Source organism: Pipistrellus kuhlii, unplaced genomic scaffold (assembly GCF_014108245.1).
Source record: "Pipistrellus kuhlii isolate mPipKuh1 unplaced genomic scaffold, mPipKuh1.p scaffold_m20_p_19, whole genome shotgun sequence".
NCBI classification, from domain to species: Eukaryota; Metazoa; Chordata; class Mammalia; order Chiroptera; family Vespertilionidae; genus Pipistrellus; species Pipistrellus kuhlii.
This window is the reverse complement of record NW_023425504.1, coordinates 12730989-12754281: the sequence shown is the minus strand read 5'-3', so window position 1 is coordinate 12754281 and position 23293 is coordinate 12730989. Positions and strand designations below refer to the sequence as shown.

At 36.4% G+C, this 23293-nt stretch overlaps 1 protein-coding gene across 5 annotated transcripts in view; it reads right to left on the bottom strand.

Annotated features, from left to right (window-relative positions):
• The window catches only part of ZNF280C (zinc finger protein 280C), a 52051-nt gene extending 29226 nt beyond the window's left edge, over nt 1-22825 (bottom strand). For 3 of the 5 annotated variants that reach the window (XM_036443385.2, XM_036443389.2, XM_036443391.2), the window contains exons 1-7: nt 22695-22825; nt 15782-15827; nt 15619-15665; nt 8474-8620; nt 5214-5279; nt 4985-5118; nt 1297-1411 (exon numbers count right to left, since the gene is read on the bottom strand). In XM_036443385.2, the coding sequence (XP_036299278.1) occupies nt 1297-1411; nt 4985-5118; nt 5214-5279; nt 8474-8620; nt 15619-15649 (493 nt within the window). In that variant the 5' untranslated portion in view covers nt 15650-15665; nt 15782-15827; nt 22695-22825. Of the gene's footprint in view, nt 1-1296; nt 1412-4984; nt 5119-5213; nt 5280-8473; nt 8621-14291; nt 14447-15618; nt 15666-15781; nt 15828-22593; nt 22620-22694 lie in introns of those variants that run through there. The other 2 variants (XM_036443386.2, XM_045583529.1) reach the window with 2 other exon arrangements.
• Nucleotides 22826-23293: the final 468 nt, after the last annotated feature.

Below are 23293 nucleotides of genomic sequence, written 5' to 3'. Positions count from 1 at the left end.
ACAAATTCGTGCACCAGGCCTCTAGTGTACTTTATAAAATCAGATTTCAGACAAGTACTTTTTCTCCTCATTTATTTTGGATCTTGGCTATTTTAGTAACTATATAAGTGACACCTAGATACGTGACTATCAAGCCAAGTATTTTTTAGAATGGGAAAATATTTTTTTGGTACACATACAGTAGGTCCTCGGGTTACATTGGAGATCTGTTCCTATGGTGCGACATAATGTAATTTTCATGGTAAGTTGGAACCCACCTACATAAGCACCTACAACACTCACATGGAGCACATACACAGCAGTAATGAAGTGAAACAATAAAAAAAAATTAAAAGAAAGATAATAATTCCTGGCCTTTACTTGTGGTAAATAAATAATAAAAAATATAAAGCACATATGTACATATGTCAAAATGACGGAACTTTTAAAATAAATAAATAAATGGGAGATGGCAACGTAACCACAAAACGACGTACCTTGAGTCCGATGTAACCCAAGGACCGTCTGTATTACTATAAATTTCTTACTGTTTTGATTTAGTAAATGCATACTAATTTGTTAAGTAAACAATTTAAACATGCAAAAATGTCCTGTGTACCTCTCTCCATTTAGTGAAATATATCAAATTTGCCAATATAGAAATAGTAATTGCTTTGATTATAAGACATTTTCAACTCAACAAAATCCCTTCAAGGCATACTAGTTTATTTAACAATAACGAAGAATTTTATTATGGTATACAATCAAAGAATGGTAATTCTTTTTCAATTAGAAATTTTAATTATTCCTTCAATGGGTATTTACTGAGTACTATGTGCAAATCAGTTTCTTTAGTACTGCCATTTTACAAGACTACTCTATAATCATATTTAACTATCACTTCTATTCAATACATGATTTATTTGGATATAAGACACTAACTAGTCTATGAAAAAATCAACTATAACTACACAATTTTTCTCATATTAATGACCTACCAAATAATTAATACTTAAAAAAATAACCATAGTATTAGGATACCAAGGGACTTCCCTGACTCATAGCCTATGGTGGTTCCAAGTGAGAATGAGCTGAAAGAATACATGTTAGTCAACTTATAAAAATAAATGAAATATTCTATTATTAAATACAATTTTATATAAAACCACCCAAGAAAGCAACAGAAACTATTAACTTCCATCTTACAATGTATGAAAAACTTAACCCAAAGGTATGAGTTTCAAAGTAGACATTCATTCTATATGTATATTAATCAGTTCTCTCTTTATTATATTTCTAAAAAGTTATAAACCAAACCTTCTGTATAAACTTTCGATCCGCCTTGGGATGATGGTATTGTGTCCTGGGTCAGGTCAAACAGTAAATCAGAAGAATCATCCATCTCAACTTGTGATGAACTCCTTATAAATGACTGTGAAAGTTACAATTATTTCATAAACATTTATAAATGTAATTTTAACTGTATGCCACTACCATAAAAAATGATTAAAAAACACAAAGGTAATTATTACTCTGTCAAATTAGCATCTACCGAATAAGGAATATATGTGAACTTTCTGGATTATTAAAATAATTTTTCTAGGAATAGAAAATTAGTTTGAAATAAAAATTTAGTTAAAACAATCACATTATTGGCAAAGTAGAGGTTATATTTTGGCAAGCTTTTCTGCAAGAAAATTTTGGCAGTATCTATTAAGGGCTTTAAAAAGTTCATATCCTTTGATCTACTTATTTCAAATATTCTGCTTCCACAAATTTATGCTAAGGAAATGAAAATATTTAATGGAAAATTATTTGCTATAGCAAAAAATCAAAACCTGTATGTCCAACAATGGAGGAATGGTAAAATAAATTAAATGACATATTATCATGCAACATATTTTTGAGAAATATCCAATGACAAAGAAAAATGTTTCCAATATAAATTTCAGTGAAAAAAGAACAGATATGTGTATAAAATATAATCCTAATTGATTATTATTCTATCGATATATACTACACTAACCATTTGCAGAAACAATAGCAAAATACCCTTGCATTCTCTTGTTTCTTTTCTACCTCCTATATATATTACCTTTAAAATGGGGATATAAGAATCTTGAGTGTTTTGTGCTTAAAGCTGAGACACAACCAGGTTTTAAGAATCTTACTTTGCTCCTAAGTTTTCTATTGACATAGGTTTCTTAAGTAATGAGACAGATATTGAAGTGACCCAAGCCATTCCATTCCTATAATTTGAGGCATAGCAGGCAGATTTCTGCATTTGAGTCTTACTGTGTGTTTACATAAACTCAATAATGACTTTAGACTTAATTGTAACCAAGCACATTATTACTGCAAGATAGATTTTTTCAAAATATCTGTTCTTAGAAATGGAAAATATTCACTAGCGATGATCCATAATAGTTCTTTAACAGAAGTTCCTCCAAATAAAATTAATACTTTAAACCCTTTCCTAGGTGATAAATCTGGTCAATTAAGTACCACCATTTCAAAGAGTAGACACATTATTCAACAAATAACATGTTAAAATAATTCTCTAATTGGGAATTACTGGGGATTCAGAAAACTTGTCCATTTATTTAACTGAAACCTTGGGCAAGTCACTTCTAAGGTTCAGGTTATTCAACTTTCCAACTGAAGTAAGAGCCACCAATTATTGTCTATTTAAAATGTACTTGCCTCTTTCACAACATGTATTCTACCAAGTAGTTGTCATAACAGTACTAATAAAGGCCTAATATTATATCTAATTTTATAAATAGGTAAGCTTAAGTATGCTTAAGCAGGGTTCCCAGTACAACCCAGCTCTGGCAAATACCTTGATTGCAGCTTCATGAACCCTTGAAGCAGAGGACCCAGTTAAGCCATGCCATGACTCCTGACTTACAGAAATCATGAGATAATAAGTGTATATTGCTTTAAGCTTCTAAGTTTATGGTATTTTTATGCACCAATGAGTAATTAATATATGTGCTTTGTAATCTTTCCTTAAAGTAAAAATGGCATTCCATTAAAAAAAAAAAAAAGTGGGCCCAGCTGGCATGGTTCAGTGGTTGAGCATCGATCTATGAATCAGAAGGTCATGGTTCAATTCCCAGTCAGGGCACATGCCTGGGTTGTAGGCTCAGTCCCCAGGAGGCAGCCGACTAGATTCTCTCTCATCACTGAATTTCTACCTTTCCTTCTCCCTTCCTCTCTAAAATCAATAAAAATATATTTTAAAAAAGAACAGCAAGTTCAGCTTGCAGTTGAATCACACAAGTGCTTTTTCTCAAGTGCTTATACTGCACATACAGAAATACTTTACGCACCCTACCCATTTCATCACACATAATTTTTAAAAAGAAGTATATTTTAAGGTTGAGCATTAATAAAATTAGTAAAAATTTATTACTTCAAGAATATTCTTAAATGAAACATTCTTAAAGAAAACATTTCTACTCTGGGTTCACAACAGTCACTAATACAAAGATACTATTATAGTTTGGTTCCATTGCCTTGATTCATATTAAGGTACTAGCAGTCTTACCCTCCATTGCTTTTGTAGCACCGGTGCAAATGTTGATAAGTGAAACAGCAAATACTGTTACAACAGTTTTAACTTCATTGAACCCTGAAAGAGTCTCAAGGAATCTCAATAGTCTGAGGTCTATACTGTTGCCCTTAGGGAATGCTTCTATTAAAAATTTTTTTTTTTTAAAATTGATTTCAGAGAAGGGAAAGAGGAGGGTGAGATAGAAACATCAATGATGAGAGAGAATCATTGACTGGCTGCCTTCTGCATGTTCCCTACTGGGGATCGAGCCCACAACCTGGGCATGTGTCCTTGACTGGAATCGAACCTGGGACCTTCACTCTGCAGGCCAATGCTCTATCCACTGAGCAAAACCAGCTAAAGCAGAATGCTTCTATTTTTAAAAGTATATACCTAAATGTATGGATAGATATGCTTATGTGAAATTTTTAAAATAAACTCTGGGTTAACTTGGATTGATATCTCAAACTCATCTTTTACTAGCTATATATATGGTCTTCAGTGAATTATTTAGCTTTTCTGAGCCTCAGTTTTCTCAATTATAAAATGGGGATAACTATTGTGCCTCCCTCTTAGAGAAGTCATAAGAATTAAATTAATTTATATATAGCATTTAGAACAGAGATCGATATTAACAGACTAACAAATACTAAATATTACCATTACCTATTTCTGTTAAATACTAAGTTCTGAAGGTATGTTTTCAAAATAAACAGCAACAATGACCTTAGAACAATCTTCTAATTAAGAATACCTGGTTTAAATGATCATCTTAAAAATTTTACCATTATGCAATATTCATTACTAATTATACTTTTTAGATGGCATAGTTTTCAATATTATACCTAGCCTATATAATAAAACCCTAATATTCAAATCAACATAACGGCTGAACGTGTACTGACCACCAGGGGGCAGACACTCAATGCAGGAGCTGCCCCCTGATGGTCAGTGTGCTCCCACAGGGGGAGTGCCACTTAGCCAGAAGCCTGGCTCATGGCTGGGGAGTGCAGCGGCAGTGGTGAGAGCCTCTCCCACGTCTGCAGCAGCACTAAGGACCTCCCGGGGGATGTCCACCTACTGGCTTAGGCCCACTCCCTGGCTTAGGCCTGCTAGGCGGACATCCCCTGAGGGGTCCTGGACTGCAAGAGGGTGCAGGCTGGGCTGAAGGACACACCCTCAGTGCACAAATCTAGTGCACTGGGCCTCTAGTTTAAATGTAATTGCCTGATTTATTAACAGGTTGGATAGTTAGTTCCTGCAGTTATTACTTTGAGTATTGGTTGAGCTATCATAAAGATGGGGATATTTTCTCATAGTGATTATGCTTCTACCAAAATGGTGACTAGCTATGACAGTCCATAATTCTAACTGGGTTAGAATAACTAGGTTATTATAATATCCAATGTGTCCTTGAGCTAACTGTGTGGTTTCAGAAACACTTACAGATTTAGACACGTTCTGAATAATAGAGCTTTGTGAAGGTTTAGGTTGAGGATGAAATCTAGGTAAGGCAGCCACTGGATTTGATATTGGGTCTTTGTAGTGTGGACTTGTAGGCTTGAATGCATCAGGAACACCTATATTTTAAAATTATACAACACATTAAATATTTTTCTCTACAAGAAATTTTCTCAAAATATTTCACTTTAAAATTAACATAATAATACTCTACCTTGACTGAGTACCTCATTCTTTATTGCCTTTGAAGACGAGCTGGAGTTACCTCTGTTCAAAATATCTATAAAAATTACAGTTATTATAAACAAATAAACAAAATTAAAATGCACTCATATACATAGAGAACGGATTGGTGATTACCAGAGGGGAGGAGGTTTGGAGGACTGGGTGAAAGAGGTTAAAGGATTGAAAAGTACAGTTTGGTAGTTATAAAAGAGTCATGGGCATATAAAGTACAGCATAGGAAATCTATTAAATAACATTGCAGTAAATATGTATGGTGCCATATGGGTACTGGATATATGAGGGGGAACAATTTGTAAAGTGTATGATTGTCTAACCACTATACAGTATACCTAAAACCAATACAAAACAATATTGAAAGTAAACTGTAATTGAAAAATAAATTTATTTTAAAACTTATTTGACTTTAATAGATAATAATAGAACAAGGTTGTATATATGCATAAGTTCCTGTGACTCAAGCCCTCCCCTAGTCCCCATGCCCCATTCACATCCCTAAAAATCTAGAAGTTTCATTATGGGTAAACTGACTGGATTATCTGTACCATTACTCCTGAACTCTAAAAGGAACACTGTCAGAGACTGCACAGTAAATTGAACCCAGAGTTTATCAGAGTATCTCAAATCTACTACTATACCAAAAGTAAATTTGTGGCTGATATGATCCTCTGGATCAGTTTAATATTGCTCACTCTTGTATTCATGTGAACCCATAAGTTGAAGGTTATTGAGGAATCAAATGAAAATTTGGAACAGTAGAGATTTGCCTAAAATTGCTAATCAGGAAAAGGTATAAGACATTTAAAAAATCCCAAACCAAATCAAATTAAAAAGGCTTTGCATAACAAATGAAATAATCAACAAAATGAAAAGATAACCTACTGAATGGGAGAAAATATTCTCCAATGCTATATCAGATAAGGAGTTACTATACAAAATTTATAAAGAACTCATGCAAATCACCCTGACCAGGTTTGCTCAGTGGCTAGAGCATCAGCCTTTAGACCTAAGTGTCTTGGGCTCTATTCCCAGTCAAGGGCATGTACCTCGGTTGTAGGTTCCCCAGCCTTGTAGGGGCGCATGTGGGAGGCAACCAATAGATGTATTTCTCTCACATTAGTCTCTCTCTCTCTCCCTCTCCCTCTGTCTCTCTCCCCCTCCCTGTCTGTCTGTCTCTCTCCCTCCTCCTCCTTCCCCCCATCCTCCCTTATTTCCACTCTCTTTAGAAATCAATGGAAAAAATATCCTCAGGTGAGATTAAAAAAAGAACTCATACAACTTAACACCAAGAAAACAATCCAATTAAAAAAAGGGCAGAGGCACTAAAAAAATACTTCTCAAAAGAGGGCATGCAGATGGCCAAGACATACGAAAAGAAGCTCATGGTCACTAATCATCAGAGAAATATAAATTAAAACCACCTCACACCTATCAGAAAGACTATCATCCATAAATCAAAAAACAAGTTTTGGCAAGGATGTGTAGAAAAGGGAACCCTCATGCTCTGTTGGTGCAAATGCAAATTGGTGAAGCCACTATGGAAAACAGTGTGGAGTTTTCTCAAAAAATTAAAAATGAAGTGATTCTACTTCTGGGTATATGTCTGAAGAAACCTGGAATATTAAATTGAAAGAATATATGCACCCTTATGTTCATTGAAACATTACTTATGATAGCCAAAATATAGAAGCAACCCAAGTGCCCATCAATAGATGAATGGATAAAAAGGCTGTGGTACAGCTCTGACAAGTGTGACTTGGTAGTTAGGACATCGGCCCTTGCACCGAAGGGTCTTGGGTTCAATTCTTTGGTCAAGGGCACGTACCTGGCTTGCAGGTTCCAGCCCTGCCCCTAATTGGAGCAGGTGTGGGAGGCAATAATCAATGTGTCTCTGATGCATCAATGTTTCTCTTCTCCTTCTCCTCCCTCCCTCCCTTCCACACAATTTAAAAACCAATGGGGGGGAAAATCATCAGTGAGAATTAACAAGACAAAACAAAAAGGCTGTGGTACATATATACAATGAAATATTAGTTGGTCATAAAAAAGAATGATTTGTGCGAGAGTCACATTGAATAGGTTGCCTCCTGAATGTAAGGTAAGGTTTCCTGACCGGGGCCAGAGAGTCAACCTGCAACCCAGGTACATGCCTTTGACCAGGAATTGAACCTACTACCTTTCAGTGTACAGACCAGTGCTCTAATCATTGAGAACAATGGACAGAGCCATGTCTAGTTCGTTTTATACATGAAGTGGCACTCCACTTAGTACTTTTCAATTTGCCACAAGAAATAATTTTGAGAATTAAATAAATGATTCTACCACTGATGAAACTGAATAGAAGTAGTATTTTAACTTTAGAATCAGGAGAAGAAAGAACTAGGCTTTCAGAAAAACAAAACAAAACAAAAAAAACTTGTCTTTCAACCATACTATTATGCATTGTCATGGTAAGTAAGAAAATACTGGTATGCTGGGTACATTCTTTTGTAAATTCTCCTGGCTTAAAAAAAAGTAACTACAATGGGAAAGAATCTGTTTCCTCTTTCTCCCTGATATTCACATTTATTATTGGATATTTAAAGAAATGTCATCAATATCTTCACTTTAACATTATAATAATGATAAGTCTAATTACTATAAATGAAATCTAATAATCCACAATGGTACTGGTCATGTTCTGCTAGAAAGGCATGAGGATTAAGTGTGCTGACTGCTTGTATCATCCAAGTACATAGGCTGAACACCATGCCCTCCTCCTTCATGAATATAATCAGGAGTTGCTGGAAGATACACAGACCAGAGATTGTATAATCATGCAGTGTATGTTCATTTTGTAGCCATGAATCAAGAGGACACTGTGATATGAGAACCCCCTTAGAGGCTAACACAAACTTATTTAGTATTCTGGTATTTTAAACAAAGCAGTCCAAACATTTCCTTTTCTAGGTACTTTTGGGCTTTAGGGGAAAAAAGACAAATTAACAAAACAAAAAACAAAAACAGGTAAATAGGCTACTTGGTTCTACTAAAAATTATGATTTCCAATCTCAGAAGGCTTACAATGCCATTAAATAAAAGTCCCAACCACATTCTCCCTCTGATTCTCACAAATTATTAATGACCTCTATGCTCCTTCTTACCTTATACAGTAACAAGGACATATAAGACAGCACACATATTTTTCCATTAGAAACATCTTATAAAACTTCACTGAAAGTTAATGCTTACTTGAAATGGCTGGTTTTGAACTTGATATCTCTCCAACAAAGATCAACTCATCATCCTCCTCATCTTGCTTTTCTTCTACTTTCTTCTGCCATGGTTCCAGTTCTTCCTCTTCACATTCCATAAAGAGTTCTGCCATTTTTGAATTATCTAATTTGCAAAAGGAGAGAAGCAAATCTTATTTTTAAAATACTTCTTGCAACACATAGTATATTTAATGTATACTTTGATAATCCGAATAGCAATTATTGAATTGATATTTATAATCAGAAAATAGTAGCAAAATTAAGAAAATAAAAATCAATCTCTAATATCTAAACTAGTAAAATTATGCTAGCTAGATAAATAATGGATGACAATAGTTATTTACAGTGGCCAATAGATTTTAGGAACATTAAAATCCAATCAAACTGAGTTTTAGTTTTATAACTAGAATATGATTATATCTATGAAAAGGACTGCCTATACCTATTATCTGAACCCTCCCCCAACTCCTACATTAACTAAAAGGGAGATAAGTAAAGAATAAGAGGCAACATGTGGGAGATATAATAGAAAAACTGAGGGATACTAGGCACAGAGCAAAGCAGGAATGTGGTGCTACATTGAAAATAGAGAATGTTAACCAAGGCTTATTCCATCTTAGGATAGATCTAGACATTTCTCACATGAAGAAACTAAGCAAAGAGCATACAGTACTGTGAATACCACCAAGCTATAGTGCTGACAGAGCAAATGATCATTTTGGTGCCTCATTCTTAATAAGGATGTACAACTAATGATCATCAGAAATATGACTAAAACTTCCAATGTGAAAGACAAAAACAATAAAACACAATAAAAGATCTTAAAGGGCAGGAAAATTAGAGAGAATATAATTAACATTTTTAGAGAGATAAGACAAGAAAGCTATTAAAAGTAACATTTAGAAAACAAAAAGATTATAATATCGATAATACAGCCAAAACTCAGTAAAAAACCAAATACCATAGTTGAGTAAATGTCCCATAACTGGAACTAAAATATATATACAGGGTTGAGCAAAAGTAGTGTTATAGTTGTTTGTATGGAAAATAATATACTTAATAAATAATAATACAAGAATAAACTGTTTTGTGTGCTCACAACTGTAAACCTATTTTGCCCACCGTGTGTGTTGGCAAATAAATTTCAAAATTACAACTCACCTACCGTAATAAAAGTTCCAGAAAAAGAAAAAGGAGAGGGAATATAATCAAATGAAAAAATACAATAAAAAATTTCCAGGTCTTAAGGATATAAATTTCCAGATAGAAAGAGCTCACCAGCACCTAGCACAATAATTAAGAAACAGTTGAGGGACATATTGTGAAATTTCAGAATGCTGAAGATAAGGGAATATTGTGACATCTGAGAGAGTGAGAGTGGAGAGAGAGAAGAATATTGTTTTCACAAGTCTTAGTAAAAATAGATTTCAATTTAGAATTGTATAATCAGCCAAGATTTTCATTAAGCATAAGGTACATATTTTCATAAAAAATAAAGGCAAGAAACATTAAATAAAATTTACTCCCAATTCATCTGTTCTTAGAAAGAATCCACCAAAATATGACACTTAAGGAGGAAGAGCCAGGTGGCTCAGTTGGCTGGAGCATTGTCAGTACACCAAAAAGGTTGTAGGTTCAATTCCCAGTTGGGGTGCTTAACGGAGGCAACCCATGGATGTTTCTCATGTCAATGCTCTCTTTCTTGTTCTCTAAAATAAACAAATCCTTGGATGAAAATTTAAAAAATAAAAAGGGCCTGGCTGGTGTGCCTCAGTGGTTGAGCATCAACCTATGAATCAGGAGGTCACGGTTCGATTCTGGGTCAGGGCACATGCCTGGGTTGTGGCTCAATCTCCATTGTGGGCATGCAAGAAGTAGCCCATCAATGATTCTTTCTCATCATTGATGTTTCTGTCTCTCCCTCTCCCTTCCTCTCTGAAATCAATTTTTAAAAATGTGTGTGTGTGTGTATATATATATATATATATATATATATATATACACACACACACACACACACACACACACACACACACATATATATATATATATACACACACATATATTTTTAAAATATATTTTTAAAATATATTTTTATTGATTTTTTACAGAAAGGAAGAGAGAAGGATAGAGCTAGAAACATTGATGAGGGAGAAACATCAATCAGCTGCCTCTTGCACTGGGGATGTGCCCTCAACCAAGGTACATGCCCTTGACCGGAATCGAGCCTAGGACCTTTCAGTCCGCAGGTCAACGCTCTATCCAGAGCCAAACCGGTTTCAGCTAAAAACATATTTTTTAAAAAGTAAAAAAAGTGCCTTGACCGGTTTGGCTCAGTGGATGGAGTGTCAGCCTGCGGACTCAAGGGTCCCAGGTTCGATTCCAGTCAGGGGCATATGACTTGGTTGAGGGCTCCTGCACACATAACCAGTGAGGAGTGTGAAGAAGGCAACTGATTGATGTTTCTCATTGATGTTTCTAGCTCTCTATCCTTTCTCCCTTCCTCTCTGTAAAAAAATCAATATAAAATATATTAAAAACAAACAAACAAACAAACAAAAAACAACAACAAAAGAACCCCTGACCAGTTTGGCTCAGTAGATAGAGCATTGTCTTGCAGACTGAGAGGTCCCAGGTTCGATTCTGGTCAAGGGCATGTACCTTGGTTGAGGGCACATTCCCAGTGGGAGGTGTGCAGGAGGCAGCTAATTAATGTTTGTCTCTCATCGATGTTCTGACACTCTATCCCTCTCCCTTCCTCTCTGTAAAAAAATCAATAAAATATATTTTAAAAAAAGAGAGAAAGGAGGAAGATCAGGATGCAGAAAATGTGATATATACAATATATATTACAATGCAAAGACAAAAGAAAGTCCCAGGACAATAGCTGTTCAACAGGTCTAAAGAGTAACCAGGCAATGTAGAGCAGGAGAACATTACCCCCAGGAGGAATGTCTCCAGGAGAAAACATACAAACACACAAACACTAAAAATTAAATTGATAGATTACAAGTTTTGCCATGTAGAAAATTGAGTTAAGAGGCCATAGAAGAGTGTGAGATAACTTGGCTATAGGCCTTAACTAAATTTAGCTAATTTTAAAAAATAAAAAATTTAAATTGATGCCTATATTTTTTAAAACAGAAAAAAGTAGCCCTAGCCGCTTTGGCTCAGTGGATAGAACGTTGGCCTGCAGACTGAAGAGTCCCAGGTTCGATTCTGGTCAAGGGGACATGTTCAGGTTGTGGGGGACATGCAGGAGGCAGCCAATGAATGATTCTTTCTTATCATTGTTTCTATTTCTCTCTCCCTCTTCCTTCCTTTCTGAAATCAATAAATAAATATATTTTAAAACAGAAAAAAGTACCCTAGCTGGTTTGGCTCAGTGGATAGAGAGTGGGTCTGAGGACTGAAGGGTCCCGGGTTTGATTCCAGTCAAGGGCACATGCCTGGGTTGTGGGCTCGATCCCCAGTGGGGGCCGAGCAGGAGGCAGTGGATCAGTGATTCCCTCTCATCATTGATGTTTCTATCTCTCTCTCTCTTCCTCTCCCTTCCTCTCTGAAATCAATAAAATATATTTTTATTATTATTATTTTTAATATTTTTGATTTTTTACACAGAAAAAGGTAGAGGGATAGAGTTAGAAACATCGATGAGAGAGAGACATCGATCAGCCACCTCCTGCACATCCCCCACTGGGGATGTGCCTGCAACCAAGGTACATGCCCTTGACCGGAATCGAACCCACGACCTTTCAGTCCGCAGGCCGACACTCTATCCACTGAGCCAAACCGGTTTCGGAAATAAAATATATTTTTAAAAAAACAGAAAAAAAGTAAATGTATCTATAACATATAATACCATAGTACTATACTCATCAGGGAACAATTTTATTAAGGTCAACATAATAAAAACATCAAATAGGATTTAACCAAAAATTAAGCTATAACTACAATAGGAGGTGCTTGGAGGGTAGGGATAATATAAGAAACCTAAACTCTTCATAGTACTTAATAGGAATATATTAGATAATGGCAAAAACTTATGATTCAAGAGACAGCATTATGTGTTTTAAAATTTTATAAATATTGAAGTGATGATTAGAAAAACAGCTAAACTAATAATAGTGGGTGTCTTGAAAAAACATGGGAATATACAGACCCAAAACATATGCAAACCCATGTGCACAACTTTTTCTCTTGTTCTTTTACACCCTTCAGAAATGATGGTTATGCAATTTATAACTTTAAGATTATTTTTATTTTTAAAGCTATGCATGTATTGTTCTGGTTTAAAAATCAGACACTTAAGGAGGAACTTTGTTTTCTTAAAAAGATTTGAGGGAACACTTAATTAATATAATTAATATAATGGCTATATGGATGGATAGAAATGGTGTTAGATATGTAGAGTGAGAACAAATAAACAATAAAATTAAAACAAAAATAATTCCAGGGTTCTGGCTCAGACAATAATACATTTTTTAAGACAATGAAATATGTATTTCATCTTTATTTCATTTTTTAAAGAATTTTTAAAATATATTTTATTGATTTTTTTATAAAGAGGAAGAGAGAGGGATAGAGAGTTAGAAACATCGATGAGAGAGAATCATCGACCAGCTGCCTCCTGCACACCTACTGGGGATGTGCCCGCAACCAAGGTACATGCAATTGATTGGAATCAAATCCGGGACCCTTCAGTCCGCAAGCCGACGCTCTATCCACTGAGCCAAATCGGTTTCGGCATGTATTTCATCTTTAAATGCAGTAATTTCTAAAGGTAATATCACTATGTTAAAATAATGTCATTTCTACTTTTAACTCAAAATTAAAATGTACTATGTAACACTGGCTGGTACTCTCAGTGGTTAGGGTATTGGCCCAAGCACCAAAGGGTTGTGGGTTTGGTTCCAGGTCAAAGGAAGGTACCTGGGTTGCAAGTTAGATCCAGGTCGGGGTGCATTTGGGAGGCAGCCAATCAATGTTTCTTTCTCTCTCCTTCCCCCCTAGTACCCCACCACACACACTCGTTCCCTCTCTCCCTTCCACTCTCTAAAAAAATCAATGGAAAAAATATCCTCAGGTGAGAATTAACAATAAAAAGGGTGCTATGTAAATATGATTTGGAAACACTTTAACGTATTGCTATTATTATTTTTTTAAAATATATTTTACTGATTTTTCACAGAGAGGAAGAGAGAGGGATAGAGAGTTAGAAATATCGATGAGAGAGAATCACCAATCAGCTGCCTCTTGCACACCCCCACTGGGGATGTACCCGCAACCAAGGCACATGCCCTTGACCAGAATCGAACCCGGGACCTTTCAGTCCGCAGGCCGATGCTCTATCCACTGAACCAACCGGTTTCGGCGTATTGGTGTTATTATTAAAAAGCTTTAATATTTCCCCTTTTATACTGGTATACCTAAATGATTTCTTGGCATAAAGTTGCTTCATGGTTAGTAGTCCACCTATAATAAAAGAAAACAACAACAACAGAAAACCTTCCCACCCTCCCAAATATAACCAGTTTTATGAACTGGTCCCTTTATTTTCTAAACTATACTTTAAAAAATATACATATACATGCAGAATGCTCTAAGTCAGGCATGTCAAACTTGCAGCTGGTGACTGGCCTCAAGTTTAATATGCTTGCTATAAATAAAATTAAAAAGTAATTCATAGATTAGCATTTGCATATTTTGAATACTTTGAAAATATGATCCTCATTTTGTCCCTTGAAGCCCTCATTTGTACTGCTTCTTCCATCTATAATATCCTTCCTCCTTACCTTAGACTGTCCACATTATTAAGTATAGTAGACAGAGCATGAACTTGACATCAAATTGAATAATTCAAATCTTCATTGCACCACTTCTAATCATATGACTCTGGAGAAATTGCTTGGATCTGTTTCCTCACTTCTAATAATGGTATAATATCAACCTAATTAAAGTGGTAAGGTAAATTTATGAAAATGTCACACAAAGTACCTAACTTCACACATATAATCAACAAAATATTAATTCTCTGCCCCTTCCCAACTCTTGGTTCAATTAAAATTTCCTCAATAAACCATTAAACATTGTTTTTCTTCTGCCTCTTACTACATTGATAGAATATTCAATGCAATTCAAAATTTATCATACATGATCTCAAATTGCTCACTATTAATGTGCCTGAACTGTACATGTCTTACTCCAAAGTAAGCTCCTTAACAGTGAAGAACACGTTTTCTTCTTCCTTTGTATTTCCTCTTACACACAATAGTCTACTGGATATACACTAGGCACTTAACATATGATAATTTACAGGCTAAGAAACTAAGCAAAGTCAGGCAGTGCTATCTTTTACAAACAAAACAGATCCAGAGACACTGAAACATTCAACAGACTGCCATATTTCAGAGGGAAGGGAAGAGGAGGGAAGAGATTATTAAAAAAATCTTATATACATAGCCCATGGGCAAATGTGTGGGGAAGGGCTGGATAAGGGACATCTGTAATACTTTCAACAATAAGGATTAAGGAAAAATTTAAAAATGAGGGCTACTCATGTATACTGATAATAAAAAAATCATTTACATCTATGTTTATAGATCTCTCTCATTGTTTTAACTAGGTACTGCCACTTTCGAAATATTGTATTTCAAGGTATATTGTTGAGTAAAATTATTTAAAAGGCATATAATAGAACTGATCACGTTACCTTGAGCACAGAAGGCAATGAGTAATTATTTTTAATCAATCTATGATGAAATTTATCCAGTCGCTTTTCTGTTCCTTTTATTCATCATTGATAAGAAACCATAAAAGTAAAATAAAATTTTATCATTTTATTTAGAAATAATTTAGTTTGTCTATATATATAAAAAAAAGTTTGATTATGTATACCAAACCGATATTAGTAATTACCTCTGGGGATGAAGAAATATTTAATTTCTAGTTTACTAACATTTTTTATTGTATATTGCTCTTTTTTTTAAACTATGAGTATGTATTATTTAATACATGTGTTTAAACTGTGCCCACCTATACCTTTCTTACCTTTTCTCATGAAGCAAGGTTATAAGTAAGAAAGTCACGCATACTAGTATCACTTGCAGCAACAATACTTACTTTTTGGTTGAAAAGAATTATTGTCATCCATCAAGTTGTAGAGTCACCTAAGCACCAATATATAACAACAATCAATTTTATGAGTCACTTTAATACCAAATATTGAAACATAAAATTGGGATTCGGAAATCTTTGGTCTGATTTCTATTTCCAGCAAACTCACCATATGACTCCAGACAAGGTAGCAAGTTAGGTCTTAATTTCCTGACCTATAAAATAAACATACCTACTATTAGAGTGGATTTGTTAAATTAGATATACACACATTTAATATTTTTCTCCTATGGAAAGCTTACCTTTTGAGTTTCATGTGTTTGATATACACACATGCTACTTACTTTCCATATTTGGTTCATTTCTGAATGAATGCAAATTTAATAAATAGAATGCTGAATGTGCAAAGCATTTATTACTTGAAGAAACTTACTGAATTATTAAATTACAAATAATCTATGAAAGGTACCCTTTTATAAAAATGAGTAATTACCCTTCAATATGTTTTATTAAATGTGAATTTTGAAATACTAACTGACATTAATTTTTAACTGTTATTCTTCATATCATAAATAAATGTAATTATTATACAAAAGCATGTTCAAATAAAATTTTATTTTACTTTTATGGTTTCTTATCAATGATGAATAAAAGGATCAGAAAAGCAACTGGATAAATTTCATCATAGATTGATTAAAAATAATTACTCATTGCCTTCTGTGCTCAAGGTAATGTGATCAGTTCTAGAAAAATAATTAAGATGAATAAATCATAGCCTTGCCTTCAAAAGTTTACAAACTTATATGTCTATGATTCTTTAGGCTTTTATAAAAGGTGGTGCATTAAATATTATCAACATTTTTGCTTTCTTTAAAACAGGAATTTGTGTTCAGAATTCTCATGCACAACATATTTTTACATATAAAATAAACATACTTAAAACTAGTTGTTATAAAATAAAAAAGTAAAAAAAAATAGACATCAGAAATCTGACATATTAGGATAAACAACTAATCGAGCCTTCACATTTGTCTTTATCCGCAGACTGCAAAAGCAAGCTTTCCCAGTTTTTCTAATTCCAAATTTAGCCTGCACTAGACCAAAGAGGAAATAAACTAATTTAACTCCAGAAGAAGTTACTGCTATAGATGTTTGAATTACTGCTACAAGAATCTCTAGTGATTCAATACATAAGTAAATTTCTGTAATTCTGAAGTTTGACTATTAAATTTCTTCAACTCAATTATTTGAATAGTTATCACTTGTCCTGCAACTAGAATTAAGGTAATGCACATGTCAAGTAGATAAATACATGACAATTCTTGCTCAGCATGAGGAACATACTACTAATGTCAAGAATATAGAATATTTTTTTAAGAGTCACAACTGCACAGCCCATGAGACTCATAAAGAACTCTTTTATTAGATGGTCATATAAAATATCCATTGACACAAGTATCTTAAAATGAGTACTAAATATACAAATAGTATACATAAACATGTCCCATCTACTGCCTATGATTATGGAGATGGCTTTTGGGGACCATAGCAACCACCAAGGAGTCTCAATTAATATATTCACAAACACTCTAAAAAAGCCAGAAATACTCAGGTGCCATTTAGAACCACAACTTCAGTCTAAAGCTGTGCAAACCCACTAAGATAGCTGAACCCTTCAAAGCTATCACCACAAAAAAAACTCTTAAATCATCATTTCAGAATTTTGGTTCCAAAGCAAGGAATTCTGTGGGAGATCTGTTAAAAAAATGGAATATTCAGCAAAATGTACAGTGAGAACCTTGGTGCTTCTATAATAGCAACCAAAGGATGTCTAGGTTATGCAACTCAGAGTTGGCATTAAAATAGGCTGAAGAGTAAAGACCTCTCTATTCCAGCTGTTGACTCAGAGACATTATGCCCATGTTTAATATACTGTTCCTGTGAGGGTGGGGGAATAAATCTCAAGTAAATGACTTCCAAGTAACTGACAAACAACTCTTGGAACACACCCATTCAGATTTTGGAGATTGCCTTTAAGTAGTTGCAATTACTATTTAGATAGTTTTTATTTTCAGATTTATTTAAAATTCAACACTCTTTTAAGAGTTCATTCTACAAAAAAAAAAATTTAAACAATGGATTAAAATAGTTCAAATGGTACATTATGTGTATTTTATCACAAGAAAAAATACTTAAAAATTTAATGGATACCATTTCACACCCACTAGGATGGCTATAATAATAATAATAATAAAAGACAAATAATAACAAGAATTGGCAAGGATATGGAAAAAAGGGACACCTCATACACTGTGGTGGGAATATGAAATTGTGCAGACACTGGAAAAACACTTTGACAGTTCCTCACAAAATTAAACATAAAGTTACCATATGACTCAGCAATTGGCAATCTTGGCAAGAGAGAATTGAAAACATATGTCCACACAAAAATTTGTACACAAATGTTCACAGCAGCATTACTGGTAATGACCAAAAAGTGAAAACAATTCAAATGCCTGATTGATGAATAGATAAACAAAATGTGACATATCTATATAATGAAATAATATTCAGTCATAGAAAGGAATAAAGTACTAATACATACTACAATATGAATGGATCTTGAGAACATTATAGTAAGTGAAAGAAGCCAGTAAAAAAGACCACATATTATGATTTCACTTATATGAAATGCCCAGAAATAGCCAATTCATAAAGATAGAAAGTAGAATAGTGGTTGCTTAGGTCTGGGAGGGCTGGAGGGAGATGGGGAATGACTCTAAATTGGTGTGGGATTTCTTTTGAGAGTGATAAAAATATTCTAGCCTGGCTGGTGTGGCTCAGGGGTTGAGCCTCCACCTATGAAGCAGGAGGTTAAGGTTCACTTCCCGGTCAGGGCACATGCCAGATCCCCTGTGTGGGGCATGTGGAGGCAGCCCATCAGCCCATCAATGATTCTCTCCCATCATTGATGTTTCTATCTCTCTCTCCCTCTCCCTTCCTCTGAAATCAATAATATATATTATATATATATATTAAAGTAGTGGCCATCTAAAAATATTCTAAAATTGATTGTAGTGGTGTTTTCTCAACACTGTGAACACACTAAAAACCAATGAATTGTACACTTCAAATGTGTGAATTGTATGTTATATGAAAGATCTCAATAAAGCTATTAAAAATACACACACACACACACACACACACACCTCGCCACATCACATCTTCTCTATTCATTTATCTGCCCATAGATGCTTAGATTGTTTCCATGCATTGGCTATCTATACCAATAAAAGGGTAATACGCTAATTAGACCGGGAGACCTTCAGGGAGACCTTCCAGACATCTTTCTGGACAAAACCAGGGTGGCAGGGCTGAGGCAGAGGCGGTTAGGGGCGATCAGGCAAGGAGGAGAGGGCAACTGGGGACAAGCAGGCCAGTAGAGGGGCCCAGCAGGTTGACAGTGGGGGGCAGCTGGGGTTGAGCGGGCTGGGAGGCAGTGGTGGTGATCAGGCTGGCAGAGGAAGCAGTTGGGGGTGAGCAGGCAGGCATGGGAGGTGGAGAGGAGGGGGAAGCAGTTGGCAAGAAGGCCAGCTGGGGGAAGCTGGGGGAGAGCTGGCTGGAAGGCAGAGTGGTTAGGGGCGATCAGGCAGGCAGGCAGGTGAGCAGTTAGGAGCTAGCTGTCCAGGATTGCGAGAGGAATGTCTGACTGCCAGTTTAAGCCCAATCCCTACATCTGACTGCCCATTATTCCCAGAGGGACACCCCCCACACACACACACACTTCACACACGAATTTCGTGCAACAGGCAACTAGTTGTAAATAATGCTTTAATAAACACAGTGTGTGTGTGTGTGTGTGTGTGTGTGTGTGTGTGTGTATCTTTACAAGTTAATGTTTTTGTTCCCTTTGGATAAATACCCAGAAGTGGAATTGCTGGATCCTATGAGTGCTCATGCTTTTGTCTGTATTTACTACTGCATTGTCATCAAGTGTCGTAACTTTAATTGATGCTGACTAATAAAATATCAGAGGGATAGTATTTAAATAATACATTTAGCTACAGAAATGAAGGTATTGAAAAGTTTCAAATAGAAAAATCTTGCTATTGTTCAGATAGATATGAATTATAGGTATGAAAAACTAAAAAATAGGCAGTGTCTTTGTTTCATAAAAATATATTATTTGTTCAATGTATTAACACTGATTCAGATAGCATTGATTTTGTAGTTTTACTTAATTACTTTGTTTTTTGATATATGAAAATCTATTACTACTCTGTTTTCACCATCAAAACTTAAGATCTTGTTCTTTCCTTCTTGCCTTTGTATAAAGCCAAAAGAGAGACAGTGGCTACTTTGACAACCTTAAAGGAGACTACAGAAATATCACCAACAGCATAACCTTTGCGACCAAAGACAGCGAATAGAACATTTTCCTCAATAAAATTCAAACAATCATCATTGGGTACAAAGATTGTGATTTTTTTGGGGGGGGGCATATTTGATAGGCTGGATACTGACACACATCTTAGAGGGATATATTTTATCCACTAGGGGAAATGTCAAGTAAAAACTGCAGTACAATGATGAGAACACTGGACATGGGCTGAATAAATGACTGTGAATTTAGAGTCTGCCATTTTTGGTCGCCAAATGTACAGAATGCTTAATTAACCTTTTTGAGTTTAGTTTTTCTGTAAAATTAAAACAGTAATACCTACTGAGAAGATAAAGCACATGAAAAATCATTGTGCAGTACTTTGCACTAAAAATAAAACAAATTCTAGTTCATGTAAAGAACTGTTAAAATACTGTCACAAATAAAGAACACCAGACCCTTCAGTTCAAAGGCTGATGCTCTAACCACTAAGCACACCAGCCAGGACAAGACACACTTTTTTAAAAAATATAAATTACTGAGTAAACATCTTCTTGAGTAATTATTTAAAACAACCTGCCTAAAAACCAAAAATATTTAAGTCCCTCTTGGTGTAGGAAGACAGAAAAAATATTCAGTTATATATTTAATTAATGAATAAGTCATAAATATTTCTGACCTTTCAAGTTACTTTTGAGATGAAAAATATTTTAAACATAATTTTCCAATAATGTGTCACTAAAACTATGGACTGCTTTTTATTTACAAAAAATTTTATTCATTTAGGTATTTCCCCTTTTCTATTAGTGTAACAACAGCAACAAAAATATTTTTGGATGGCTCTAAATGCCCTCTTGAATAAAGAGAACAAATGGGAGAGAAGAGGATATACAGAATTATATATTCCTTTCCCCTTACTCATCTCTTCAACTAAAAAAAAAAGTTGATGCTGAATAATAAAACACTGGGCTGAAGAAAATGGGATTAGACTAGAAAACTTAACTGAGGAAAATAGGTTGAAAGGGGGAAACTGGATTTTGGAGCCTTTCAATATCTGAATTTTTTTCAATGGACTATTCTCCAACTTTTCAAAATGCTTGGAAATAACAACAATATTATTCAAATACAAAAAGTTTAAAATATCTGAAGTATTGAAAATAAAAATTTAAAGAAAAGGGGAATTGAAAATATTTCTTGATTTTTTGGGGGGTGTGAGCCTCCTTGTTTATTCTCCTCAACCACTTCACTGCAATGAAAAGTGAATACAGTAAATTGAACATTGTCTTAAGAATTAGAAGATTTAGGTTTAAGAACCAGATATATAAATTCCTACCCATTATGACTTTATAAAGTCTTCTACTTAGGCTGTTTCCTCACCTTCCAAATAGTTCTATCAATACCTCATAATGGGCAATAATCCATGAAATATACAAATGCAGAATACAATTATAGTGGAATCTGTACCAATGTTATTATAACATCAAGGGCATACAACCCTAACTTAATTTCATAAGCAAACCAGTGCCTTCATAAGTTCAATAAAATCTATCCTTCAGGAGACAGTTTGAGTTTTCACAATAACCCCCAAAGCGGGACATCTCACAAATGCTAAGAAGACTTTTTGTGTTTAAAGCATTATTTCTTGGTTTCAAGATTATATTTAATGGCACTCAAAGACATTAAAACTCACAGACCAAAGGTGGGGGTGGGGGGAAAGGCGAAATTTGAGCCCGCCTATGAAAAATAAAAACCACGAAAAAAAATCTTTGCAAACAAAGAGAACCCCTTGAAGATTTCCTGTGCCTGCAAGAAGCTGCTACCCTTAACATTTTATTCCAATTTCTCCTTCACAAAAGCATTAAAACTTGAGGTAAGTGAAAAGGAGCTCCCTCCGCCTCTCGAGAAGGATAAAAATCCCAGAATGAGATAATTTTTTCCATTAAGTAAAACCTGCAAGGCTCATTGTTAAAAAAAAAAATAAAAAAAAAATGAGTCTCTAACTCCACGTTTCTTCCCCGAGGCTGTTCTCCTCTAGACAATAACGGAATGGAGCGAGGTTTCTATGAGGAGGAGCGAAGTCCCTTTGGCTAGATTCTAGCCGCTAGAACGAGGGTGCGAGGTGCGAGCACTCGACGCCCAGCAATCTGGGTGGGGGAAACCTACACGCAAACGACGGCCCCCGAGGGCCTCTGAAGCCTCTAAGTTGGGAACCTCCTCTCGCCTCCCTTAGAGACTCGGGGGGGGGGGGGGGGGAAGCGGGTCTCCTCAGACATCGACATCAAATGTACAAAAGACCGAGGGGAGTTGTCTCCAGAAAGAAAAGCCAAAACCCACGGCCACGCGCAGGCCCCAGACTATAAAGAGGCAGTGGCGGCAACCCGCGCGACCGCGGCCTGAGCCACACGCCGAACCCCCCACCACTGAACGGCTACCTTCCCGCGATCCCCCCTCCCCCCGCCAGCGATGGCTCAAGATGGTGGCCCACCCGGCACCGCGCCACCGCGCCACCCCGCCATCCCCTCCTCCTCCTCCTCCTCCGCGCGCGCCCTCGACTCTTCTGGACTCTCGCCGCGTCCAGACCCTCGGCCTCCCCTCCTCACCCGCGGGCCTCCGTGGCCGCCCCCTCGGCCCGGCGATCGCCGCCGCGGGCGACAGCCTCCGCCCGCTTCCCCGAGGCGAAGGCGGGGTGGCGGACACTTACCGCGAGCGGAGCCGGCCCTCCCGAATGGGGCTCTAAGGAGGAGGAGAAAGGGAAGGAGGGAAGGAGGAGCGCGAAAAGACTGGGCGGCGGCTACTGCGACAGCAGCCGCCCCAGTGCCTCTCGGCGCCGAATGAGCTGCCCGGCCCGCGGTGGCGGGGTATATAACTACGCGCGCTGCCTCATGGGTACGCGGCAGCTCCTCTGTCGCCGGCCCCCGCTCCGGCCCCCACGCCGTTCCCGCTCCAGCCCGCTCTCCGGCCCCCGCGCGGGCCCCCGCACATCCGGGCTTCTATGATACTTTACGAAAGGGCTCTGGAGGGGGAGGGGGAGGGGGAGGGGGTGGGCGCGTACATGTATGTGCACGGCCTTATACAATCTCGAAGGCGGCAGCGCTTTGACATGCGCGGTGGGCTGCGGGTCTCGCGCTGCAGGCGGCGAGCCAGAGCGAAGTGCTGGAGGCTGAGGCTCTCTCCTCCGAGACCCCGCTGTGCAAGCCGAGCAGCAAAGGCAAAAATTCGGGCTGCCCAAGGTATCTAAGCACACGATTTTAGGATCCTCCCTGTGCTTAAGGGTTAGAGACACCATTAAAAAAAAAATAA